We start from the raw sequence: 25,624 nt of genomic DNA, 5'->3' as shown, positions 1-25,624 counted from the left end.
GGGGGTCTGTACACGGCCCACCAGGGACACCTGCCTGGGTCCTGCGCTGCCTGAGGGATTGTCCACGCAGCCCTGGGGGGCTGCCCGGCTGCCGGGACCCCCTCGCTGGGGGGTGGCCTCCTGAGCCCTGCCCTGCCTGGCTGCCGGGACCCCCTCGCTGGGGGTCTTTACACGGCCCACCAGGGACACCTGCATGGGCCCTGCGCTGCCTGAGGGATTGTCCACGCAGCCCTGGGGGGCCTGCCCGGCTGCCGGGACCCCCTCAGTGGGGGGCGGCCTCCTGAGCCCTGCCCTGCCCTGCCCGGCTGCCGGGACCCCCTCGCTGGGGGGCGGCCTCCTGAGCCCTGCCGGGACCCCCCTTGCAGGGGGGCGGCCCCCTGAGCCCTGCCCTGCCCGGCTGCCGGGACCATCCTGCTGGGGGGCGGCCCCTGCCCACAGCACTTGGGGGTGTGCTCACTCATTGGGGACCTGGTGCTGAGCCGCGCCCGGCTCTGAGGGTGGGGGTGGCCGTGGCCGTGTGATGTAGTGGGGGGTGCATGTGAGACTCAGGCTGGATGTGTGTGACAGACAGAGCAGCTCCCAGCGGCTAAGGATGAGCCCTGGGCTGTACCCTAGGCTGGCAGGTAACACCTCTGCCCTGAGCACAGAGCAGGGAGGAGCCGAGCTGGGTTGGAATGGGGGCGGCAGTGAGAAGCTGGGGGGAGAGGGAGCTGGAGGGCAGCCAGCCTGGCGCGGGGGGAAGCTGCACCCCAGAGGGGCACCCCTCGGGCTCCTCTGCCCAGGACGGGTTGGAATGACTGTCTCTGCCGGCTGTACTGACCCCTCTGTGCTGAGCTGGGCTCTGCCGCCTCCTAAACCTCCCGTTCTACCTGCTGGGTGAGAGTCCCTCCTGCCTGCGGCTGGGGGGCAGCGCTTGGGGACCCCTGAGCCCCATCATAGGCCCTTCGTAGGGGACCCGGTGCTCAGCCACGTCTGGCTCTGGGGGGGAGCCGTCCGTTCGTTGTGGGGGGCTGTTTGTACGGGACCTGGTGCAGAGCCGTGCCGGGGGGTGGGGGGCTGTTCGTAGGGGACCCGGTGCTGAGCCGTGCCTGGCTGTGAGGAGGGGGGCTGTTCGTAGGGGACCCGGTGCAGAGCCATGTCTGGCTCTGATTCGGGGGGGGGGCTGTGTGTTGGGGACCCGGTGCTGAGCTGCATCTGGGTCTGGGGGGGAGCTGTCTGTTTGTGGGGGGCTGTTCATAGGTGACCCAGTGCGGCGCTTCGCCCAGCTCGGGGGGGCGGGGGGGTTTGTGCGGAGGGGACCCGGTGCAGAGCTGCGTCTGGCTGTGAGGTGGGGGGGAGGCTGTGAGGAGGGGACCCTGTGCAGAGCCGTGCCTGGCTGTGAGGGTGGGGGCTGTTCGTAGGGGACCCGGTGCTGAGCGGCGTCTGGCTGGGGGGGGGGGGGGGCGCTGTTCATAGGGGACCCGCTGCAGAGCCGTGTTTGGCTGTGATTCGGGGGGGGCTGTGTGTTGGAGACCCGGTGCTGAGCTGGGTCTGGGGCGGAGCTGTTTGTTTGTGGGGGGCTGTTCATAGGTGACCCAATGCGGCGCTTCGCCCAGCTCGGGGGGGCGGGGGGGTTTGTGCGGAGGGGACCCGGTGCAGAGCTGCATCTGGCTGTGAGGGGGGCGCTGTTCATAGGGGACCTGGTACTGAGCCGTGCCTGGCTGTGAGGGGGGCGTTGTTCATAGGGGACCCGGTGCTGAGCCGTGCCTGGCTGTGAGGGGGGGGCCGTTCGTAGGGGACCTGGTGCTGAGCTGTCTGGCTGTGAGGGGGTGGGGAGGCTGTGAGGAGGGGACCTGGTGCTGAGCTGTGTCTGGCTGTGAGGGGGTGGGGAGGCTGTGAGGAGGGGACCCGGTGCACAGCCGCGCCTGGCTGTGAGGGGGTGGGGAGGCTGTGAGGAGGGGACCCGGTGCAGAGCCGCGCCTGGCTGTGAGGGTGGGGGCCGTTCGTAGGGGACCCGGTGCTGAGCGGCGTCTGGCTGTGAGGAGGGGGGCTGTTTGTAGGGGACCCGGTGCTGAGCCGCGCCTGGCTGTGAGGGGGTGGGGAGGCTGTGAGGAGGGGACCCGGTGCAGAGCCGCGCCTGGCTGTGAGGGTGGGGGCCGTTCGTAGGGGACCCGGTGCTGAGCGGCGTCTGGCTGTGAGGAGGGGGGCTGTTTGTAGGGGACCCGGTGCTGAGCCGCGTCTGGCTGTGAGTGGTGGGGGGAGGCTGTGAGGAGGGGACCCGGTGCTGAGCCGCGCCTGGCTGTGAGGGTGGGGGCCGTTCGTAGGGGACCCGGTGCTGAGCGGCGTCTGGCTGTGAGGGGGGAGGCTGTTCGTAGGGGACCCGGTGCTGAGCCGCGTCTGGCTGTGAGGAGGGGACCCGGTGCAGAGCCGCGTCTGGCTGTGAGGGTGGGGGCCGTTCGTAGGGGACCCGGTGCTGAGCCGCGTCTGGCTGTGAGGAGGGGGCTGTTCATAGGGGACCCGGTGCTGAGCCGTGCCTGGTTCTGATTCGGGGGGGGCTGTGTGTTGGGGACCCGGTGCTGAGCTGCATCTGGGTCTGGGGGGGAGCTGTCTGTTTGTGGGGGGTGCTGTTCATAAGTGACCCAGTGCGGAGCTTCGCCCAGCTCGGGGGGGGGTGGGGGTTGTGCGTAGGGGACCTGGTGCAGAGCCGTGCCTGGCTGTGAGGGTGGGGGCTGTTCGTAGGGGACCCGGTGCTGAGCGGCGTCTGGCTGGGGGCGGGGGGGGGGGGGGGCTGTTCGTAGGGGACCCGGTGCAGAGCCGTGCCTGGCTGTGAGGGTGGGGGCCGTTCGTAGGGGACCCGGTGCTGAGTGGCGTCTGGCTGTGGGGGTGGCGTTCGTAGGGGATCCGGTGCTGAGCAGAGTCTGGCTGTGGGGTGAGGGGGGCTGGTCGTAGGGGACCCGGTGCTGAGCGGCATCTGGCTGTGGGGGCAGGGGCTGTTCGTAGGGGACCCGGTGCTGAGCGGCGTCTGGCTGGGGGGGGCTGTTCGTAGGGGACCCGGTGCTGAGCGGCGTCTGGCTGGGGGCGGGGGGGGCTGTTCGTAGGGGACCCGGTGCAGAGCCGTGCCTGGCTGTGAGGGTGGGGGCCGTTCGTAGGGGACCCGGTGCTGAGTGGCGTCTGGCTGTGGGGGTGGTGTTCGTAGGGGATCCGGTGCTGAGCAGAGTCTGGCTGTGGGGTGAGGGGGGCTGGTCGTAGGGGACCCGGTGCTGAGCCGTGCCTGGCTGTTGGGGGGGTGGGGAGCTGTTCGTAGGGGACCTGGTGCTGAGTTGCGTCTGGCTGTGAGGGTGGGGGCCGTTCGTAGGGGACCCGGTGCTGAGCCGTGCCTGGCTGTGAGGGTGGGGGCCGTTCGTAGGGGACCCGGTGCTGAGTGGCGTCTGGCTGTGGGGGTGGTGTTCGTAGGGGATCCGGTGCTGAGCAGAGTCTGGCTGTGGGGTGAGGGGGGCTGGTCGTAGGGGACCCGGTGCTGAGCCGTGCCTGGCTGTTGGGGGGGTGGGGAGCTGTTCGTAGGGGACCTGGTGCTGAGTTGCGTCTGGCTGTGAGGGTGGGGGCCGTTCGTAGGGGACCCGGTGCTGAGCGGAGTCTGGCTATGGGGGGGGCTGTTCGTAGGGGACCCGGTGCTGAGCTGCATCTGGGTCTGGGGGGGAGCTGTCTGTTTGTGGGGGCTGTTCATAGGTGACCCAGTGCAGCGCTTCGCCCAGCTCGGGGGGGCGGCGGGGTTTGTGCGGAGGGGACCCGGTGCAGAGCTGCATCTGGCTGTGAGGGGGGGGCTGTTTGTAGGGGACCCGGTGCTGAGCGGCGTCTGGCTGTGACGAGGGGGGCTGTGTGTGGGGGACCTGGTGCTGAGCCGTGTCTGGCTGTGAGCGGGGGGCTGTTCGTAGGGGACCCGGTGCTGAGCTGCGTCTGGCTGTGGGCGGGGGGGGAGGCTGTGAGGAGGGGACCCGGTGCTGAGCTGCGTCTGGCTGTGAGCGGGGGGGCCGTTCATAGGGGACCCGGTGCTGAGCGGCGTCTGGCTGTGAGGAGGGGGGCTGTTCGTAGGGGACCCGGTGCTGAGCCGCGTCTGGCTGTGGGCGGGGGGGGAGGCTGTGAGGAGGGGACCCGGTGCAGAGCTGCGCCTGGCTGTGAGGGTGGGGGCTGTTCGTAGGGGACCCGGTGCTGAGCGGCGTCTGGCTGTGAGGAGGGGGGCTGTTCGTAGGGGACCCGGTGCTGAGCCGTGCCTGGCTCTGATTCGGGGGGGGCTGTGTGTTGGGGACCCGGTGCTGAGCTGTGTCTGGGTCTTGGGGGGAGCTGTCTGTTTGTGGGGGGTGCTGTTCGTAAGTGACCCAGTGCGGAGCTTCGCCCAGCGGGGGGGGGGGGGGGGGTTGTGCGTAGGGGACCTGGTGCAGAGCCGTGCCTGGCTGTGAGGGTGGGGGCCGTTCATAGGAGACCTGGTGCTGAGCGGCATCTGGCTGTGGGGGCAGGGGCTGTTCGTAGGGGACTCGGTGCTGGGGGGGGAGGGGGGGCTGTTCGTTGGGGACCTGGTGTTGAGCTGCGTCTGGCGGGGGGGGGGGGGGGGCTGTTCGTAGGGGACCCGGTGCTGAGCGGAGTCTGGCTGTGAGGGGGGGGGGGTGTTCGTAGGGCATCCGGTGCTGAGCTGCGTCTGGGTCTGGGGGGGAGCTGTCTGTTTGTGGGGGGCTGTTCATAGGTGACCCAGTGCGGCGCTTCGCCCAGCTCGGGGGGGCGGGGGGGTTTGTGTGGAGGGGACCCGGTGCTGAGCTGCGTCTGGCTGTGAGCGGGGGGCTGTTCGTAGGGGACCCGGTGCTGAGCGGCGTCTGGCTGTGAGGGTGGGGGCTGTTTGTAGGGGACCCGGTGCTGAGCGGAGTCTGGCTATGGGGTGGGGGCTGTTCGTAGGGGACCCGGTGCTGAGCTGCGCCTGGCTGAGAGAGGGGGGCCGTTCGTAGGGGACCCGGTGCTGAGCGGCGTCTGGCTGTGAGGAGGGGGGCTGTTCGTAGGGGACCCGGTGCTGAGCCGTGCCTGGCTCTGATTCGGGGGGGGCTGTGTGTTGGGGACCCGGTGCTGAGCTGCGTCTGGGTCTGGGGGGGGGCTGTCTGTTTGTGGGGGGCTGTTCATAAGTGACCCAGTGCGGAGCTTCGCCCAGCGGGGGGGGGGGGGGGGGGTTGTGCGTAGGGGACCTGGTGCAGAGCCGTGCCTGGCTGTGAGGGTGGGGGCCGTTCATAGGAGACCCGGTGCTGAGCGGCATCTGGCTGTGGGGGCAGGGGCTGTTCGTAGGGGACTCGGTGCTGGGGGGTGGGGGGGGCTGTTCGTTGGGGACCTGGTGTTGAGCTGCGTCTGGCGGGGGGCGGGGGGGGGTGTTCGTAGGGGACCCGGTGCTGAGCTGCGTCTGGGTCTGGGGGGAGCTGTCTGTTTGTGGGGGGCTGTTCATAGGTGACCCAGTGCGGCGCTTCGCCCAGCTCGGGGGGGCGGGGGGGTTTGTGCGGAGGGGACCCGGTGCTGAGCTGCGTCTGGCTGTGAGGAGGGGGCCGTTCATAGGGGACCCGGTGCTGAGCGGAGTCTGGCTATGGGGTGGGGGCTGTTCGTAGGGGACCCGGTGCTGAGCGGCGTCTGGCTGTGAGGAGGGGGCCGTTCATAGGGGACCCGGTGCTGAGCGGAGTCTGGCTATGGGGTGGGGGCTGTTCGTAGGGGACCCGGTGCTGAGCGGAGTCTGGCTGTGAGAGGGGGGCCGTTCGTAGGGGACCCGGTGCTGAGCTGCGCCTGGCTGAGAGAGGGGGGCCGTTCGTAGGGGACCCGGTGCTGAGCCGTGCCTGGCTGTGAGCGGGGGGGCCGTTCGTAGGGGACCCGGTGCTGAGCTGCGTCTGGCTGTGAGAGGGGGGCCGTTCGTACGGGACCCGGTGCTGAGCCGCGCCTGGCTGTGAGAGGGGGGGCGTTCGTAGGGGAACCGGTGCTGAGCTGCGCCTGGCTGTGAGGGTGGGGGCTGTTTGTAGGGGACCCGGTGCTGAGCTGCGTCTGGCTGTGAGAGGGGGGCCGTTCGTACGGGACCCGGTGCTGAGCTGTGCCTGGCTGTGAGCAGGGGGCTGTTCGTAGGGGATCCGGTGCTGAGCTGCGCCTGGCTGTGAGGGGGGGGCCGTTCATAGGGGACCCGGTGCTGAGCTGCGTCTGGCTGTGAGGGGGGGGCCGTTCATAGGGGACCCGGTGCTGAGCCGCGCCTGGCTGTGAGCGGGGGGCCGTTCATAGGGGACCCGGTGCTGAGCTGCGTCTGGCTGTGAGAGGGGGGCCGTTCATAGGGGACCCGGTGCTGAGCCGCGCCTGGCTGTGAGGGGGGGGCCGTTCATAGGGGACCCGGTGCTGAGCTGCATCTGGCTGTGAGAGGGGGGCTGTTCGTAGGGGACCCGGTGCTGGGCTGCGCCTGGCTGTGAGCCAGGGGGCCGTTCGTAGGGGACCCGGTGCTGAGCTGCGCCTGGCTGTGAGGAGGGGGCCGTTCGTAGGGGACCCGGTGCTGAGCTGCGTCTGGCTGTGAGCGGGGGGGCCGTTCGTAGGGGACCCGGTGCTGAGCTGCGCCTGGCTGTGAGAGGGGGGCCGTTCGTAGGGGACCCGGTGCTGAGCCGTGCCTGGCTGTGAGTGGGGGGGCCGTTCGTAGGGGACCCGGTGCTGAGCTGCGTCTGGCTGTGAGAGGGGGGCCGTTCGTACGGGACCCGGTGCTGAGCCGCGCCTGGCTGTGAGAGGGGGGGCCGTTCGTAGGGGACCCGGTGCTGAGCTGCGCCTGGCTGTGAGAGGGGGGCCGTTCGTAGGGGACCCGGTGCTGAGCCGTGCCTGGCTGTGAGCGGGGGGGCCGTTCGTAGGGGACCCGGTGCTGAGCTGCGTCTGGCTGTGAGAGGGGGGCCGTTCGTACGGGACCCGGTGCTGAGCCGCGCCTGGCTGTGAGAGGGGGGGCGTTCGTAGGGGAACCGGTGCTGAGCCGCGCCTGGCTGTGAGAGGGGGGCCGTTCGTACGGGACCCGGTGCTGAGCCGCGCCTGGCTGTGAGGGTGGGGGCTGTTCGTAGGGGATCCGGTGCTGAGCTGCGTCTGGCTGTGATTGGGGGGGGGGGCTGTGTGTGGGGGACCTGGTGCTGAGTTGCGTCTGGCAGGGAGGGGGGCTGTTCGTAGGGGACCCGTTGCTGAGCCGTGTCTGGCTGGGGGGGGGGGCTGTTTGTAGGGGACCCGTTGCTGAGCCGTGTCTGGCTGGGCGGGGGGGGGGGCTGTGTGTTGGTGTGATGGGGTTCTGGGGTTCCCCAAGCTCTGCACCCCGGCCGCAGGCAGGAGAGTCTCTCACTTAGCAGGAGAACAGCAGGTTTATTAGCCGACAGGACACAGCATCGTACAGAGGAGTCAGTACAGCAGGCAGAGACAGCCAGTCCCATCCATGCTGGGGAGAGGAGGCCCCGAGGGGCCCCCAGAGCTGGGGCCTGGCCCCCTCCTTTGTCTCTCTCTCTCTCCCAGCCCAGACCAACTGCTTCCAACTCCCAGTTCCAATTCAAACCCCTCAGGCTCCACCTCCTCCTTTGTCTGCAGTACAAAGGTGTTACCTGGTCGTCAGGGTTACCCTCAGCAGGAGCCCCACACCCTCTGTGAGCCCCCCACATACACACCGGTATCCCCCACTCCATCACAGTTGGGGACCTGGTGCTGAGCTGTGTGTTTGTGGGGGGTGCTGTTCATAGGTGACCCAGTGCAGAGCTTCGCCCAGCTCAGGGTGGGGGGTGTTGTGCGTAGGGGCCCCGGTGCTGAGTTGCGCCTGGCTGGGGGGGGGGGTGGGCTGTTCGTAGGGGATCCGGTGCAGAGCCGTGCCTGGGTGTGACAAGGGGGGCTGTGTGTGGGGGACCCGGTGCTGAGCTGCGTCTGGCTGTGGGGGGGGGCTGGTCGTAGAGGACCCGGTGCAGAGCTGTGCCTGGCTGGGGGGGGGGCTGTTTGTAGGGGACCCGGTGCAGAGCTGTGCCTGGGTGTGACGAGGGGGGCTGTGTGTGGGGGACCTGGTGCTGAGCTGCGTCTGGCTGTTGGGGGGGGGGGGGGCCTGTTCGGAGGGGACCGGGTGCTGAGCGGCGTCTGGCTGGGGGGGGGGGCTGTTCGGAGGGGACCCGGTGCTGAGCGGCGTCTGGCTTGGGGGGGGGGGGGGGGCCTGTTCGGAGGGGACCGGGTGCAGAGCTGTGTCCGGCTGTGGGGGGGGGGGGGGGGGGGCTGGTCGTAGGGGACCCGGTGCTGAGCTGTGCCTGGCGGGGGGGGGGGGCTGTTCGGAGGGGACCCGGTGCTGAGCTGTGCCTGGCTGTGAGGGGGGGGGCTGTTCGGAGGGGACCCGGTGCTGAGCTGTGCCTGGCTGTGAGGGGGGGGCTGTTCGGAGGGGACCCGGTGCTGAGCGGCATCTGGCTGGGGGGGGGGAGGCTGTTCGGAGGGGACCGGGTGCAGAGCTGTGTCCGGCTGTGGGGGGGGGGGGGGGCTGTTCGGAGGGGACCTGGTGCTGAGCTGTGCCTGGCTGTGAGGGGGGGGCTGTTCGGAGGGGACCCGGTGCAGAGCTGTGCCTGGGTGTGACGAGGGGGGCTATGTGTGGGGGACCTGGTGCTGAGCTGCGTCTGGCTGTGGGGGGGGGGCTGTTCGGAGGGGACCCGGTGCTGAGCGGCGCCTGGCTGGGGGGGGGGGCTGTTCGGAGGGGACCCGGTGCTGAGCGGCGTCTGGCTTGGGGGGGGGGGGGGACCGGGTGCAGAGCTGTGTCCGGCTGTGGGGGGGGGGGGGGGCTGGTCGTAGGGGACCCGGTGCTGAGCTGTGCCTGGCGGGGGGGGGGGGGGGGGGGGCTGTTCGGAGGGGACCCGGTGCTGAGCTGTGCCTGGCTGTGAGGGGGGGGCTGTTCGGAGGGGACCCGATGCTGAGCGGCGTCTGGCTTGGGGGGTGGGGGGGGACCGGGTGCAGAGCTGTGTCCGGCTGTGGGGGGGGGGGGGGGGGGGGCTGGTCGTAGGGGACCCGGTGCTGAGCTGTGCCTGGCGGGGGGGGGGGGGGGCTGTTCGGAGGGGACCCGGTGCTGAGCTGTGCCTGGCGGGGGGGGGGGGGGGGGGGGGCTGTTCGGAGGGGACCCGGTGCTGAGCTGTGCCTGGCTGTGAGGGGGGGGCTGTTCGGAGGGGACCCGGTGCTGAGCGGCGTCTGGCTGTGGGGGGGGGGGCCTGTTCGGAGGGGACCCGGTGCTGAGCGGCGTCTGGCTGGGGGGGGCTGTTCGGAGGGGACCAGGTGCAGAGCTGTGCCTGGCGGGGGGGGGGGGGGGGGGGCGGCTGTTCGCAGGGGACCGGGTGCTGAGCTGTGCCTGGCTCTGGGGCAGCGCTGTCCGTTTCACGGGGGGCGTTTGTGGGGACCGGTTGCTGAGATGGGGCAGCTGCTGTTCCAAGGTCTGGCCTGACAGGTGTTCAATGGTGCTGGGAGGGGCCGAGTTCCTCTCCAGAGGCAGCTGCAGGAGGGCCGAGGCACCCGCTTGGGCCCCGCTGCTGCGGGAAGGGGTCGCCGGGGACCCGGTTGAAGTGGCCCATGAGAAAGATGCCGAGGGAGCCCACGGTGAAGAGCAGCAGGGCCCCCCAGAAGCAGAGCTGGTCCAGCACCTTCCCGAGCAGCACCCAGTTCTCCATTTCCTGCGGGGACAAAAGGGGGCGTGAGCCAGCCAGGACTCCTGCGTGCTCTCCCCGGCGCTGGTGGTTAGAGCAGGGGGTGGGAGCCAGGACTCCGGGGTTCTCTCCCCGGCGCTGGGAGGGCAGTGGGGGCTGGTGGTTAGAGCAGGGGGTGGGAGCCAGGACTCCTGGGTTCTCTCCCCGGCGCTGGGAGGGCAGTGGGGGCTGGTGGTTAGAGCAGGGGCCGGGAGCCAGGACTCCTGGGTTCTCTCCCCGGCGCTGGGAGGGCAGTGGGGGCTGGTGGTCAGAGCAGGGGGTGGGAGCCAGGACTCCGGGGTTCTGTCCCCGGGGCTGGGGGTTAGAGCAGGCAGTGGGAGTGGGTGCTCGGAGCAGGACTCCTGGGTTCTCTCCCCGGCGCTGGGAGGAGAGTGGGGGCTGGTGGGTAGAGCAGGGGGTGGGAGCCAGGACTCCTGGGTTCTCTCCCCGGTGCTGGGAGGGCAGTGGGGGCTGGTGGTTAGAGCAGGGGCCGGGAGCTAGGACTCCTGGGTGCTCTCCCCGGGGCTGGGGGTTAGAGCAGGCAGCGGGAGTGGGTGCTCGGAGCAGGACTCCTGGGTGCTCTCCCTCGGGCTGGGGGTTAGAGGAGGGGCCGGGAGCCAGGACTCCGGGGTTCTCTCCCCGGGGCTGGGGGTTAGAGCAGGGGCCGGGAGCCAGGACTCCGGGGTTCTCTCCCCGGGGCTGGGGGTTAGAGCAGGGGCCGGGAGCCAGGACTCCTGGGTTCTCTCCCCGGGGCTGGGGGTTAGAGCAGGGGCCGGGAGCCAGGACTCCGGGGTTCTCTCCCCGGGGCTGGGGGTTAGAGCAGGGGCCGGGAGCCAGGACTCCTGGGTTCTCTCCCCGGGGCTGGGGGTTAGAGCAGGGGCCGGGAGCCAGGACTCCGGGGTTCTCTCCCCGGCGCTGGGGGTTAGAGCAGGGGGCGGGAGCCAGGACTCCGGGGTTCTCGCCCCGGGGCTGGGGGTTAGAGCAGGGGCCGGGAGCCAGGACTCCGGGGTTCTCTCCCCGGGGCTGGGGGTTAGAGCAGGGGCCGGGAGCCAGGACTCCGGGGTTCTCTCCCCGGCGCTGGGGGTTAGAGCAGGGGGCGGGAGTGGGTGCTCGGAGCAGGACTCCTGGGTGCTCTCCCCAGCACGGGGCGGCGGGGGGCCACTCACGGCGCTGCGGGCGTTGCGCTCCCGGGTGCTGCTGGCGATGAAGTCACAGGCCTCCACACACTGGCGCAGCTCGGGCGCCGCCCCCGCCAGGCTCTTGTACAAGGAGCTGCTCAGCCCCACGTCCAGCTCCCCTGCGAAGGAGCCCGGCGATCAGGCTTAGGGCCGGCGGTTCGGCTCCCGCCGGGGGCGTGGCTCAGCCAAAGGGTGTGGCCGTGAATGGTGGGGCGGAGCTCTCTGAGGGGCGTGGCCGTGAAAGGTGAGGCCTGTCAGGGGCGGGGCGGGGCGTGGCTCACCGTGGGCGGGGCCGCGGCGGAGGCCGTGGCGCGCCCCCTGGCGCTGGAAGAGCAGCTCGCTGCGGGGCTGGCGCAGCACGTACTCCTCCGCCTTCAGCAGCGTGGCCAGGGAGCTGCGGCGCCGGGCGGGGGGCGCGGCTGGGGCGGCGGGCGCGGACATCAGCACCGGCCCCATGGCGCGGGGCAGCACCTCCAGCAGCACCTGGGGGAAACGGGGGCAGGGATCAGCCTGGGGGGGGCGCCGCAGGGGAAGCGCCCCCACCCCCGCCCCCGCGGCACTCACGTGTCGGAGCGGCTCGGCCATCGAGTGCGTGCTGGGGGTGCGCAGCGACACGTTCAGCACCACCACACAGTTCATCACGATCAGCGTCGCCACCCCCATCACGAACAGCAGGTACCTGCCGGCGAGAGAACCCAGGAGTCCTGGCTCCCGCCGCCCCCTGCTCTGACCACCAGCCCCCACTGCCCTCCCAGCGCCGGGGAGAGAACCCAGGAGTCCTGGCTCCCACCCCCCTGCTCTAACCGCCAGCCCCCACTGCCCTCCCAGCGCCGGGGAGAGAACCCAGGAGTCCTGGCTCCCACCCCCCTGCTCTGACCACCAGCCCCCACTGCCCTCCCAGCGCCGGGGAGAGAACCCAGGAGTCCTGGCTGTGATGGGGTTCGGGGGTCCCCCTGCACTGCACCCCGCCCGCTGGCAGGAGAGACTCTCACTCAGCAGGTACAACAGCAGGTTTATGAGGCAACAGATGCCCAGTTTCTCACAGAAGCGACAGCACAGCAGCCAGAGACAGTCCTTCCAACCCGTCCTGGGGAGAGGAGCCCGAGGGGAGCCCCTCTGGGGTGTAGCTTTCCCCTCCTCAGGCTGGCTGCCTTCCAGCTCTCCCTTTTCCTCGCCTCTAACTGCCGCCCCCGATTCAAAACCCAGCTCGGCTCCTCCCTGCTCTTTGTTCAGGCAGAGGTGTTACCTGCCAGTTGTAGCCCCAGGGTCATCCTTAGCCACTGGGAGCTGCTCTGCCTGTCTCGCACCGGCCCTCCCCGCACCCCATCACATCCTGGCTCCCACCCCCTGCTCTGACCACCAGCCCCCACTGCCCTCCCAGTGCTGGGGAGAGAACCCAGGAGTCCTGGCTCCTGGGGCAACACGGTGCCGTGAGGAGCAGGGGGCATAGGGGACACGCACTTGCCGATGAGGGGGACGCTGAGCGAGGTCTCGGGCACTTTCTGGGCGATGAGGAAGAGGAAGACAGTCTGGGCCAGGAGCACTGAGATGGACAGCGTGCACTTCTGCCCACCGGCTGTGGGGCCAAGAACGGGGCCGTTGGGTGCAGGAGCACACCCCACCCTGGGTGCCCGCTGCCCGCACAGGGACGTCCCCAGGGGGCTGGTGCCCTGGCTGGGGTGTGTGCTGTCCTGGGGCACAGGCGGGAGTTTCCCAAGCCCTGCCATGGGCGTTTCCCCAGAGGCGAGGTGGGCGTTACCCACACCCTGCAGCCAGCATTTCCTCCACAGCCCAGGTGGGCGTTTCCCACGCCCTGCCACAGGCGTTTCCCCAGAGCCCAGGCGGGCGTTTCCCACACCCTGCAGCCAGCATTTCCCCCAGAGCCCAGGCGGGCGTTTCCCACACCCTGCAGCCAGCATTTCCCCCAGAGCCCAGGCGGGCGTTTCCCACACCCTGCAGCCAGCATTTCCCCCAGAGCCCAGGCGGGCGTTTCCCACACCCTGCAGCCAGCATTTCCCCCACAGCCCAGGCAGGAGTTTCCCACGCCCTGCAGCCGGCCTTTCCCCTGCCACGGGCGTTTCCCACGCCCTGCAGCCAGCATTTCCCCCACAGCCCAGGCGGGCGTTTCCCACACCCTGCAGCCAGCATTTCCCCCACAGCCCAGGCAGGAGTTTCCCACGCCCTGCAGCCGGCCTTTCCCCTGCCACGGGCGTTTCCCACGCCCTGCAGCCAGCATTTCCCCCACAGCCCAGGTGGGCGTTTCCCACACCCTGCAGCCAGCATTTCCCCCACAGCCCAGGCAGGCGTTTCCCACACCCTGCAGCCAGCATTTCCCCCACAGCCCAGGCGGGCGTTTCCCACGCCCTGCAGCCAGCATTTCCCCCACAGCCCAGGCCGGCGTTTCCCACGCCCTGCCACAGGCGTTTCCCCACAGCCCAGGCAGGCGTTTCCCACACCCTGCAGCCAGCATTTGCCCCACAGCCCAGGCGGGCGTTTCCCACGCCCTGCAGCGGGCATTTCCCCCACAGCCCAGGCGGGAGTTTCCCACATCCTGCGGCAGGCGTTTCCCCCACAGCCGAGGCAGGCGGGCATTTCCCACCCCCGGCCGGAGGCAGCACGGTCTGGCCCCGGGCCGGGCGCTCACCTTGGGCGGGCAGGAAGTACACCAGCACCACGAGGGAGGAGATGAGCACGCAGGGCACGATGATGTTGATGACGTAGAAGAGCGGCTTGCGCTGGATGATGAGCGAGAAGCGGATCTCCTGGAAGCCGAGCGCTTCGCGGCCCAGCTCCGGGTGCAGCACCCTGCGGGCGGGCCGCTGCTGGATGGCCCACTCCCCGTTCTCTGCAGGGAAAAGGGGCCGTCAGCCCAGCACCGGGCCGGGCCCCCTGCGCCCCAGCTCCCAGCCCAGCCCAGCCCCCACCTGTGAAGGCTTCAGGGTCGATATCGATCTCCTCAAAGGGCTGGGAGGTCTCCTCGTTGATTGAGAGCTGCAGATTCACTTCATTCGCACTGTAGGTCTGGGACCTGGCAGTACAGGGGGGCAGACAGACCTCTGGGACCAGCTGCCCCGACCCAGAGCTGGGTGCATCTCGGAGCAGGGTCCCCGTGTCGCTGGCCGCCCCGACCCAGAGGTGGGCGCATCTCGGAGCAGGGTCCCCGTGTCGCTGGCCGCCCCGACCCAGAGCTGGGCGCATCTCGGAGCAGGGTCCCCGTGTCGCTGGCCGCCCCGACCCAGAGGTGGGCGCATCTCGGAGCAGGGTCCCCGTGTCACTGGCCGCCCCGACCCAGAGGTGGGCGCATCTCAGTGCTGGGTGAGGGGGTCCCTGTGTCCCCGGCCGCCCCGACCCAGAGGTGGCGCATCTCGGAGCAGGGTCCCCGTGTCGCTGGCCGCCCTGACCCAGAGGTGGCGCATCTCAGTGCCAGGCGAGGGGTCCCCATGTCACCAGCCCCCACAACCCCAGAGGTGGCGCATCTCAGTGCTGGGTGAGGGGTCCCTGTGTCCCCAGCCGCCCCGACCCAGAGGTGGGCATATCTCGGAGCAGGGTCCCTGTGTCCCCGGCCGCCCCGACCCAGAGGTGGGCGCATCTCAGTGCTGGGTGAGGGGTCCCTGTGTCCCCGGCCGCCCCGACCCAGAGGTGGGCGCATCTCAGTGCCGGGTGAGGGGTCCCTGTGTCCCCGGCCGCCCCGACCCAGAGGTGGGCGCATCTCAGTGCCAGGCGAGGGGTCCCCATGTCACCAGCCCCCCCAACCCCAGAGATGGGCGTAGCTCAGTGCCGGGTGAGGGGTCCCTGTGTTCCCGGCCGCCCCAACCCAGAGGTGGGCACATCTCAGTGCCAGGCGAGGGGTCCCTATGTCCCAGAGATGGGCGTAGCTCAGCACCAAACAAAGGGTCCCCATATCCCTGGCCGCCCTGCCACCGAAGAGCCGCACGTCACACACTGGAAGACGAGGGAGCAATTCTGCCAGTCGAAGGGGAAGTAGGTGACCTCGATGGCGCAGGTGCTGCGGTAGATGGCCGGAGGCAGCCAGTACATCCCGCCCCCCGGGTACACCAGCACATTGGCGTAGTAGGCAATCTCAAACTGCCCGTCGATGCTGGGGGGGAATGAGAGTCAGCTGGGGGGAGCTCCCCACAGCCCAGCCCCGCCCCGCCCCGCCCCCCCCACCCACCCAGGTCTCACTTGTTCTCCAGTACGATGTCCGGCAGCCAGACCATGTCGGATGGGACCCGCAGCGACCGGATCCCCTCGTATTCGCTCTCGCTGTAGTTCAGCCGGTAGTCCACCCACTCCTGGGGCAGAGAGCCGTGAGGGGGGCCTGTGCCTGTCAGAGGGCTGGGGGAACCCTCGCACCAGGCTGGCAGGGCTGGGGGGTGCAAGGGCTGTGGGGCGGGAGTGAGGGGACTGGCAGGGCTGGGGGATGCAGGGGCTGTGGGGGTGGGAGTGAGGGGACTGGCAGGGCTGGGGGGTGCAGGGGCGAGAGTGAGGGGACTGGCAGGGCTGGGGGGTGCAGGGGCTGTGGGGTGGGAGCGAGGGGACTGGCAGGGCTGGGGGGTGCAGGGGCGAGAGTGAGGGGACTGGCAGGGCTGGGGGGTGCAGGGGCTGTGGGGTGGGAGCGAGGGGACCGGCAGGGCTGGGGGGTGCAGGGGCTGTGGGGTTAGGAGTGACGGGACCGGCAGGGCTGGGGGGTGCAGGGGCTGTGGGGCGGGAGCGAGGGGACCGGCAGGGCTGGGGGATGCAGGGGCTGTGGGGTTAGGAGTGAGGGGACCGGCAGGGCTGGTGGATGCAGGAGCTGTGGGGCGGGAGCGAGGGGACCGGCAGGGCTGGGGGATGCAGGGGCTGTGGGGTTAGGAGTGAGGGGACCAGCAGGGCAGGGGGATGCAGGGGCTGTGGGGCGGGAGCGAGGGGACCGGCAGGGCTGGGGGATGCAGGGGCTGTGGGGGTGGGAGCGAGGGGACCGGCAGGGCTGGGGGATGCAGGGGCTGTGGGGGTGGGAGTGAGGGGACTGGCAGGGCTGGGGGGTGCAGGGCGGGAGTGAGGGGACCGGCAGGGCTGGGGGGTGCAGGGGCTGTGGGGGTGGGAGTGAGGGGAGCAGCAGAGCTGGGGATGCAGGGCGGGAGGTGAGGAGACGGGGGGGGAAGGACACAAGCAGAGCTGGGGATGCAGGGCGGGAGGTGAGGAGACGGGGTGAGGGGACACAGGCAGAGCTGGGGATGCAGGGCGGGAGGTGAGGAGACGGGGGGGAAGGACACAGGCAGAGCTGGGGATGCAGGGCGGGAGGTGAGGAGACGGGGGGGAAGGACACAGGCAGAGCTGGGGATGCAGGGCGGGAGGTGAGGAGACGGGGAAGGACACAGGCAGAGCTGGGGATGCAGGGCGGGAGGTGAGGAGACGGGGGGAAGGACACAGGCAGAGCTGGGGATGCAGGGCGGGAGGTGAGGAGACGGGGGGGAAGGACACAGGCAGAGCTGGGGATGCAGGGCGGGAGGTGAGGAGACGGGGGGAAGGACACAGGCAGAGCTGGGGATGCAGGCGGGAGGTGAGGAGACGGGGGGGAGGACACAGGCAGAGCTGGGGATGCAGGCGGGAGGTGAGGAGACGGGGGGGAAGGACACAGGCAGAGCTGGGGATGCAGGGCGGGAGGTGAGGAGATGGGGGGGAAGGACACAGGCAGAGCTGGGGATGCAGGCGGGAGGTGAGGAGACGGGGGGAAGGACACAGGCAGAGCTGGGGATGCAGGGCGGGAGGTGAGGAGACGGGGGAGGAAGGACACAGGCAGAGCTGGGGATGCAGGGCGGGAGGTGAGGAGACGGGGGGGAAGGACACAGGCAGAGCTGGGGATGCAGGGCGGGAGGTGAGGAGATGGGGGGGAAGGACACAGGCAGAGCTGGGGATGCAGGGCGGGAGGTGAGGAGACGGGGGGGGGGGAAGGACACAGGCAGAGCTGGGGATGCAGGGCGGGAGGTGAGGAGACGGGGGGGAAGGACACAGGCAGAGCTGGGGATGCAGGGCGGGAGGTGAGGAGACGGGGTGAGGGGACACAGGCAGAGCTGGGGATGCAGGACGGGAGATGAGGAGACGGGGGGAAGGACACAGGCAGAGCTGGGGATGCAGGGCGGGAGGTGAGGAGACGGGGGGAAGGACACAGGCAGAGCTGGGGATGCAGGCGGGAGGTGAGGAGACGGGGGGGAAGGACACAGGCAGAGCTGGGGATGCAGGGCGGGAGGTGAGGAGACGGGGGAGGAAGGACACAGGCAGAGCTGGGGATGCAGGCGGGAGGTGAGGAGACGGGGGGAAGGACACAGGCAGAGCTGGGGATGCAGGGCGGGAGGTGAGGAGACGGGGGGAAGGACACAGGCAGAGCTGGGGATGCAGGGCGGGAGGTGAGGAGACGGGAGGAAGGACACAGGCAGAGCTGGGGATGCAGGGCGGGAGGTGAGGAGACGGGGGGGAAGGACACAGGCAGAGCTGGGGATGCAGGGCGGGAGGTGAGGAGATGGGGGGAAGGACACAGGCAGAGCTGGGGATGCAGGCGGGAGGTGAGGAGACGGGGGGAAGGACACAGGCAGAGCTGGGGATGCAGGGCGGGAGGTGAGGAGACGGGGGAGGAAGGACACAGGCAGAGCTGGGGATGCAGGGCGGGAGGTGAGGAGACGGGGGGGAAGGACACAGGCAGAGCTGGGGATGCAGGGCGGGAGGTGAGGAGACAGGGGGAAGGACACAGGCAGAGCTGGGGATGCAGGGCGGGAGGTGAGACGGGGGGGGAAGGACACAGGCAGAGCTGGGGATGCAGGGCGGGAGGTGAGGAGACGGGGTAGGAAGGACACAGGCAGAGCTGGGGATGCAGGGCGGGAGGTGAGGAGACGGGGAAGGAAGGACACAGGCAGAGCTGGGGATGCAGGGCGGGAGGTGAGGAGACGGGGGGGAAGGACACAGGCAGAGCTGGGGATGCAGGCGGGAGGTGAGGAGACGGGGGGGAAGGACACAGGCAGAGCTGGGGATGCAGGCGGGAGGTGAGGAGATGGGGGGAAGGACACAGGCAGAGCTGGGGATGCAGGCGGGAGGTGAGGAGATGGGGGGAAGGACACAGGCAGAGCTGGGGATGCAGGGCGGGAGGTGAGGAGACGGGGTGAGGGGACACAGGCAGAGCTGGGGATGCAGGGCGGGAGGTGAGGAGACGGGGGGGAAGGACACAGGCAGAGCTGGGGATGCAGGGCGGGAGGTGAGGAGACGGGGGAGGAAGGACACAGGCAGAGCTGGGGATGCAGGGCGGGAGGTGAGGAGACGGGGGGAAGGACACAGGCAGAGCTGGGGATGCAGGCGGGAGGTGAGGAGACGGGGGGGAAGGACACAGGCAGAGCTGGGGATGCAGGGCGGGAGGTGAGGAGATGGGGGGGAAGGACACAGGCAGAGCTGGGGATGCAGGCGGGAGGTGAGGAGACGGGGGGAAGGACACAGGCAGAGCTGGGGATGCAGGGCGGGAGGTGAGGAGATGGGGGGGAAGGACACAGGCAGAGCTGGGGATGCAGGGCGGGAGGTGAGGAGACGGGGGGGGGGAAGGACACAGGCAGAGCTGGGGATGCAGGGCGGGAGGTGAGGAGACGGGGGGGAAGGACACAGGCAGAGCTGGGGATGCAGGGCGGGAGGTGAGGAGACGGGGTGAGGGGACACAGGCAGAGCTGGGGATGCAGGGCGGGAGGTGAGGAGACGGGGGGGAAGGACACAGGCAGAGCTGGGGATGCAGGACGGGAGATGAGGAGACGGGGGGAAGGACACAGGCAGAGCTGGGGATGCAGGGCGGGAGGTGAGGAGACGGGGGGAAGGACACAGGCAGAGCTGGGGATGCAGGCGGGAGGTGAGGAGACGGGGGGGAAGGACACAGGCAGAGCTGGGGATGCAGGGCGGGAGGTGAGGAGACGGGGGAGGAAGGACACAGGCAGAGCTGGGGATGCAGGCGGGAGGTGAGGAGACGGGGGGAAGGACACAGGCAGAGCTGGGGATGCAGGGCGGGAGGTGAGGAGACGGGGGAGGAAGGACACAGGCAGAGCTGGGGATGCAGGGCGGGAGGTGAGGAGACGGGGGGGAAGGACACAGGCAGAGCTGGGGATGCAGGGCGGGAGGTGAGGAGACAGGGGGAAGGACACAGGCAGAGCTGGGGATGCAGGGCGGGAGGTGAGACGGGGGGGAAGGACACAGGCAGAGCTGGGGATGCAGGGCGGGAGGTGAGGAGACGGGGTAGGAAGGACACAGGCAGAGCTGGGGATGCAGAGCGGGAGGTGAGGAGACGGGGAAGGAAGGACACAGGCAGAGCTGGGGATGCAGGGCGGGAGGTGAGGAGACGGGGGGGAAGGACACAGGCAGAGCTGGGGATGCAGGCGGGAGGTGAGGAGACGGGGGGAAAGGACACAGGCAGAGCTGGGGATGCAGGCGGGAGGTGAGGAGATGGGGGGAAGGACACAGGCAGAGCTGGGGATGCAGGCGGGAGGTGAGGAGATGGGGGGAAGGACACAGGCAGAGCTGGGGATGCAGGGCGGGAGGTGAGGAGACGGGGTGAGGGGACACAGGCAGAGCTGGGGATGCAGGGCGGGAGGTGAGGAGACGGGGGGGGAAGGACACAGGCAGAGCTGGGGATGCAGGGCGGGAGGTGAGGAGACGGGGGAGGAAGGACACAGGCAGAGCTGGGGATGCAGGGCGGGAGGTGAGGAGACGGGGGGGGAAGGACACAGGCAGAGCTGGGGATGCAGGGCGGGAGGTGAGGAGACGGGGGGGAAGGACACAGGCAGAGCTGGGGATGCAGGGCGGGAGGTGAGGAGACGGGGGAGGAAGGACACAGGCAGAGCTGGGGATGCAGGGCGGGAGGTGAGGAGACGGGGGGGAAGGACACAGGCAGAGCTGGGGATGCAGGCGGGAGGTGAGGAGACGGGGGGGAAGGACACAGGCAGAGCTGGGGATGCAGGGCAGGAGGTGAGGAGACGGGAGGAAGGACACAGGCAGAGCTGGGGATGCAGGGCGGGAGGTGAGGAGACGGGGGGGGAAGGACACAGGCAGAGCTGGGGATGCAGGGCGGGAGGTGAGGAGACGGGGGGGAAGGACACAGGCAGAGCTGGGGATGCAGGGCGGGAGGTGAGGAGACGGGGGGAAGGACACAGGCAGAGCTGGGGATGCAGGGCGGGAGGTGAGGAGACGGGGGGAAGGACACAGGCAGAGCTGGGGATGCAGGGCGGGAGGTGAGGAGACGGGGGGAAGGACACAGGCAGAGCTGGGGATGCAGGGCGGGAGGTGAGGAGATGGGGGGAAGGACACAGGCAGAGCTGGGGATGCAGGCGGGAGGTGAGGAGACGGGGGGGGAAGGACACAGGCAGAGTTGGGGATGCAGGGCGGGAGGTGAGGAGACGGGGGGGGAAGGACACAGGCAGAGTTGGGGATGCAGGCGGGAGGTGAGGAGACGGGGGAGGAAGGACACAGGCAGAGCTGGGGATGCAGGGCGGGAGGTGAGGAGACGGGGGGAAGGACACAGGCAGAGCTGGGGATGCAGGGCGGGAGGTGAGGAGACGGGGGGGGAAGGACACAGGCAGAGTTGGGGATGCAGGCGGGAGGTGAGGAGACGGGGGAGGAAGGACACAGGCAGAGCTGGGGATGCAGGGCGGGAGGTGAGGAGACGGGGGGAAGGACACAGGCAGAGCTGGGGATGCAGGGCGGGAGGTGAGGAGACGGGGGGGAAGGACACAGGCAGAGCTGGGGATGCAGGGCGGGAGGTGAGGAGACGGGGGGAAGGACACAGGCAGAGCTGGGGATGCAGGGCGGGAGGTGAGGAGACGGGGGGAAGGACACAGGCAGAGCTGGGGATGCAGGGCGGGAGGTGAGGAGACGGGGGGGGAAGGACACAGGCAGAGCTGGGGATGCAGGCGGGAGGTGAGGAGACGGGGGGGGAAGGACACAGGCAGAGCTGGGGATGCAGGGCGGGAGGTGAGGAGACGGCGGGGGGGACACAGGCAGAGCTGGGGATGCAGGGCGGGAGGTGAGGAGACGGGGGGGAAGGACACAGGCAGAGCTGGGGATGCAGGGCGGGAGGTGAGGAGACGGGGGGGGAAGGACACAGGCAGAGCTGGGGATGCAGGCGGGAGGTGAGGAGACGGGGGGGGAAGGACACAGGCAGAGCTGGGGATGCAGGGCAGGAGGTGAGGAGACGGGAGGAAGGACACAGGCAGAGCTGGGGATGCAGGGCGGGAGGTGAGGAGACGGGGGGGGAAGGACACAGGCAGAGCTGGGGATGCAGGGCGGGAGGTGAGGAGACGGGGGGGAAGGACACAGGCAGAGCTGGGGATGCAGGGCGGGAGGTGAGGAGACGGGGGGGGAAGGACACAGGCAGAGCTGGGGATGCAGGGCGGGAGGTGAGGAGACGGGAGGAAGGACACAGGCAGAGCTGGGGATGCAGGGCGGGAGGTGAGGAGACGGGGGGGAAGGACACAGGCAGAGCTGGGGATGCAGGCGGGAGGTGAGGAGACGGGGGGGGAAGGACACAGGCAGAGCTGGGGATGCAGGGCGGGAGGTGAGGAGACGGGGGGGGGGACACAGGCAGAGCTGGGGATGCAGGGCGGGAGGTGAGGAGACGGGGGGGAAGGACACAGGCAGAGCTGGGGATGCAGGGCGGGAGGTGAGGAGACGGGGGGGGAAGGACACAGGCAGAGCTGGGGATGCAGGCGGGAGGTGAGGAGACGGGGGGGAAGGACACAGGCAGAGCTGGGGATGCAGGGCAGGAGGTGAGGAGACGGGAGGAAGGACACAGGCAGAGCTGGGGATGCAGGGCGGGAGGTGAGGAGACGGGGGGGGAAGGACACAGGCAGAGCTGGGGATGCAGGGCGGGAGGTGAGGAGACGGGGGGGAAGGACACAGGCAGAGCTGGGGATGCAGGGCGGGAGGTGAGGAGACGGGGGGAAGGACACAGGCAGAGCTGGGGATGCAGGGCGGGAGGTGAGGAGACGGGGGGAAGGACACAGGCAGAGCTGGGGATGCAGGGCGGGAGGTGAGGAGACGGGGGGAAGGACACAGGCAGAGCTGGGGATGCAGGGCGGGAGGTGAGGAGACGGGGGGGAAGGACACAGGCAGAGCTGGGGATGCAGGGCGGGAGGTGAGGAGACGGGGGGAAGGACACAGGCAGAGCTGGGGATGCAGGGCGGGAGGTGAGGAGACGGGGGGAAGGACACAGGCAGAGCTGGGGATGCAGGGCGGGAGGTGGGGAGAGAGGGGGGCACAGGACGGGCAGGGCGGGAGGTGGGGAGACGGGGGGAAGGACACAGGCAGAGCTGGGGATGCAGGGCGGGAGGTGAGGAGACGGGGGGGAAGGACACAGGCAGAGCTGGGGATGCAGGGCGGGAGGTGAGGAGACGGGGGGAAGGACACAGGCAGAGCTGGGGATGCAGGGCGGGAGGTGAGGAGACGGGGGGGAAGGACACAGGCAGAGCTGGGGATGCAGGGCGGGAGGTGAGGAGACGGGGGGGCACAGGACGGGCAGGGCTGGGAGGTGGGGAGACGGGGGGGGCACAGAGGCGGGCAGGGGACCGGCAGGGGCGGGAGGAGGGGACACAGGCAGAGGTGGGGACCGGCAGGGCGGGAGGTGGGGAGACGGGGGGGCACAGAGGCCGACAGGGGCGGGAGGAGGGGACACAGGCAGAGGTGGGGACCGGCAGGGCGGGAGGTGGGGAGACGGGGGGGCACAGAGGCGGGCAGGGGACCTGGCCAGGGGGGTTTGTTACTCACAATCTTTATCCACACATTGGTTGTCAGCGTCTCCTCCTTCTCGTTCTGCAAGGGGAGGAAGAGGTCAGTGGGGGGGATGTGATGAAGTGGGGGATATCTGTGTGTGTGTGTGTCTCACAGAGGGTGTGGGGCTCCTGCTGAGGGTAACCTTGACGACCAGGTAACACCTTTGTACTGCAGACAAAGGAGGAGGTGGAGCCTGAGGGGTTTGAATTGGAACTGGGAGTTGGAAGCAGTTAGTCTGGGCTGAGGGAGAGAAAGACAAAGGAGGGGGCCAGGCCCCGGCTCTGGGGGCCCCTCGGGGCCTCCTCTCCCCAACATGGATGGGACTGGCTGTCTCTGCCGGCTGTACTGACTCCTCTGTACGATGCTGTGTCCTGTCGGCTAATAAACCTGCTGTTCTCCTGCTGAGTGAGAGACTCTCCTGCCTGCGGACGGGGTGCAGAGCTTGGGGGACCCCAGAACCCCATCACAGGGGGGTGGGGCAGGATGGGACCAGCAGAGCTGGGGCACAGGGGCTGTGCAGGGCTCCAGCTGATGAGGGGGCAGAGGCTGTAGGGTGGGCGAGGGCGTGAGGAGCGGGTCGGGGGGGGGCCCAGGCTGGGCAGACAGGGGGCTCCGGCTGGCAAGGGGCCCAGGGCCGTGGGGCAGGCGGGGTCAGGGCCGGGGGCTCACCAGCGAGATGAGGTTGGTGAGCGTCAGCATGAGCTGCACGTCCAGCACCTCCCCGGGGCCCAGGGGCGTGGGGCAGGCGGGGTCAGGGCCGGGGGCTCACCAGCGAGATGAGGTTGGTGAGCGTCAGCATGAGCTGCACGTCCAGCACCTCCCCGGGGCCCAGGGCCGTGGGGCAGGCGGGGTCAGGGCCGGGGGGCAGGCGGGGTCAGGGCCGGGGGCTCACCAGCGAGATGAGGTTGGTGAGCGTCAGCATGAGCTGCACGTCCAGCACCTCCCCGGGGCCCAGGGGCGTGGGGCAGGCGGGGTCAGGGCCGGGGGCTCACCAGCGAGATGAGGTTGGTGAGCGTCAGCATGAGCTGCATGTCCAGCACCTCCCCGGGGCCCAGGGGCGTGGGGCAGGCGGGGTCAGGGCCGGGGGCTCACCAGCGAGATGAGGTTGGTGAGCGTCAGCATGAGCTGCACGTCCAGCACCTCCCCGGGGCCCAGGGCCGTGGGGCAGGCGGGGTCAGGGCCGGGGGCTCACCAGCGAGATGAGGTTGGTGAGCGTCAGCATGAGCTGCACGTCCAGCACCTCCCCGGGGTGCCGCGTCGGCCGCGTGCTCTTGTCGTAGTTGGCGAATAGTTTCTCATACAGCTGCAGCTCCAGGTTCCGGCCCAGGGCCCCTGAGGGTGGCAAAGTCAGGCCTGGGCTGGGGGCACAGTCCCCCCCCCCCGTCCTGCCCCACCAACTCACCTCCGAGCACTGCGCCCAGCAGGGCCACAGCCAGCACCCAGCGCCCCCACATCACTGCCACCCACCCACCCGCCCAGCGCGTTAAATAGCACGAGTTATTTTGAGCTCGATTCCGGCTTCCGGACTGGGAAGGACACAGGATCACCCGGCCCCAGTCACTGCCCTGCCCCCCCACCCCAGCACCTGTTCCCCCATGTCCCACCACCTGACAGCCCCACGGTGGCAGGGGAGAGAGAACCCAGGAGTCCTGGCCCCCCCGCTCTGACCACCAGCCCCCACTGCCCTCCCAGCGCTGGGAACAGAACCCAGGAGTCCTGGCTCCCACCTCCCTGCCCCGCTGCCCCCCAGCACTGTAAGCCATCTGTAGCAGCCGACACACGTTCCCTATTTGCTCCTTTCCGGCTGTGGCGCGGGGCAGGTCCCTGGGGCGACACCGGCAGCCAGCACTATCCGCCCCACCCTCTCCTCCAGGCAAACCCACAGGGTGAACCTCAGGGTGAGCCGGATGCCCTGTCAGGCTGCTGGCAGCTCTGCGGGACGCCCGAGCCCTTCGCCGCCCACCAGCGCCCCACAGCCCTTCTCGTGCCCAGCGGGTCACTGTGAGACGGGCCATGTGCTTTGATCTGCGCACGGCTGCCAGCTGAACCTGCGAAGCCTCTGTACCAGGCCTCGGCCCTCTTCTCCTCGCTCAGCAAGTTGCAGCCCCCATGGGAGCAGCCTCCGCTGCGCCTGGAGAAAGCTCGCAGAACCAGGCCTGGGCCCGAGCCCTCGTGCGTTCGAACCACTATGGCGCCAAGTGAAAGGCCAGGCCCCCTCGTGTAACACGCCAGCAGGTCCTGGCTGCAGGTGCCCCAAACATGTGATGCTGGCCAGAAGTCAAGGGGGATTTGCTACGATCCCACCTTTCCAGGCCTGCGGCCGGCTTCGCCACTTGGTCCCTGTGCTCACTGGCCAGTTGACAGCTGGGAACCAGTCGGCCTGCCCAGAGCGCCCTGATTCACAGTCTTGGGAGCACCTCGGCCCACTCTTCTGAAACTCTTGGGTGCGAGTCACCCAGGGGCGATGGTGGGAGACGCAAGGTGGGGGCGGGTTTGCTGGTGCAAGAGCGGGGCAGCCTGGTTCCCGTAAGGACATAACAGCCTCAGGGCCATTTGGGAATGTGCCCCAGTCGCGACCACACTGTGGAGGAAATCTTCCGTGACCCCCTCTTCTGGCCTCGGTGGACCAGCCCCCACCAGACGAAGACCTCCCAACTGAAGGAAGAGGGCCGGGACCCAGATGGAACACCCCTAGCGTAGCCCTGGGAGACACCTGAGTTGGGCACTGAGCCCCTGGGGGGGTATCACAGACCATTTGCCCTTCCAGGGTCCCCCTGAAATGTGGGTTTGCCCTGACATGTTGCTGGCCCCCCAGTCGCCCCCCCAGCCTTTACCTGCCCTGATCAGTGCCCTACACCCACAACTGTGACCCCCCAAAGCTCCAGCGGGCCAGGGCGCTGGCTGGAGGGGCGCAGCTCCTCTGCCCCAGGGACGCTGTTGTGCTGCCGGTGGGGTCAGCCCCCTAGTGCTCCGCGGAAATAAGTCCGGACACGGAGAACAAAG

General features: G+C 69.8%; 1 protein-coding gene across 1 annotated transcript; it reads right to left on the bottom strand.

Annotated features, from left to right (window-relative positions):
• Positions 1 to 9,123: 9,123 nt before the first annotated feature.
• CHRNE (cholinergic receptor nicotinic epsilon subunit) lies at positions 9,124 to 24,075 on the bottom strand. Its single transcript, XM_074982899.1, has 12 exons — positions 24,024 to 24,075; positions 23,814 to 23,953; positions 22,616 to 22,660; positions 15,041 to 15,150; positions 14,799 to 14,954; positions 13,780 to 13,883; positions 13,500 to 13,700; positions 12,317 to 12,431; positions 11,420 to 11,534; positions 11,137 to 11,338; positions 10,844 to 10,974; positions 9,124 to 9,665 (listed from the first exon to the last, which is right to left on the bottom strand). The coding sequence occupies exons 1-12, from the start codon at positions 24,073 to 24,075 to the stop codon at positions 9,447 to 9,449; spliced, it is 1,590 nt and encodes a 529-aa protein (XP_074839000.1). The 3' UTR covers positions 9,124 to 9,446.
• Between the last annotated feature and the right edge of the window lie 1,549 nt (positions 24,076 to 25,624).

This window comes from Carettochelys insculpta, chromosome 34 (assembly GCF_033958435.1).
Source record: "Carettochelys insculpta isolate YL-2023 chromosome 34, ASM3395843v1, whole genome shotgun sequence".
NCBI classification, from domain to species: Eukaryota; Metazoa; Chordata; order Testudines; family Carettochelyidae; genus Carettochelys; species Carettochelys insculpta.
Note: the sequence above shows the minus strand (reverse complement) of the source record. Positions and strands in the feature narration are given on the sequence as shown.

Bases quoted from the DNA above. Each gene is read 5' to 3' on its own strand.
- CHRNE (XM_074982899.1), bottom strand. From the start codon at position 24,075: ATGTGGGGGCGCTGGGTGCTGGCTGTGGCCCTGCTGGGCGCAGTGCTC. The intron at 14,955-15,040 runs GTGAGACCTGGG...ATTCCCCCCCAG, and splicing joins GACATCGTACTGGAGAACAA to CATCGACGGGCAGTTTGAGA. The intron at 10,975-11,136 runs GTGAGCCACGCC...GCTCCTTCGCAG, and splicing joins CCGCCGCGGCCCCGCCCACG to GGGAGCTGGACGTGGGGCTG.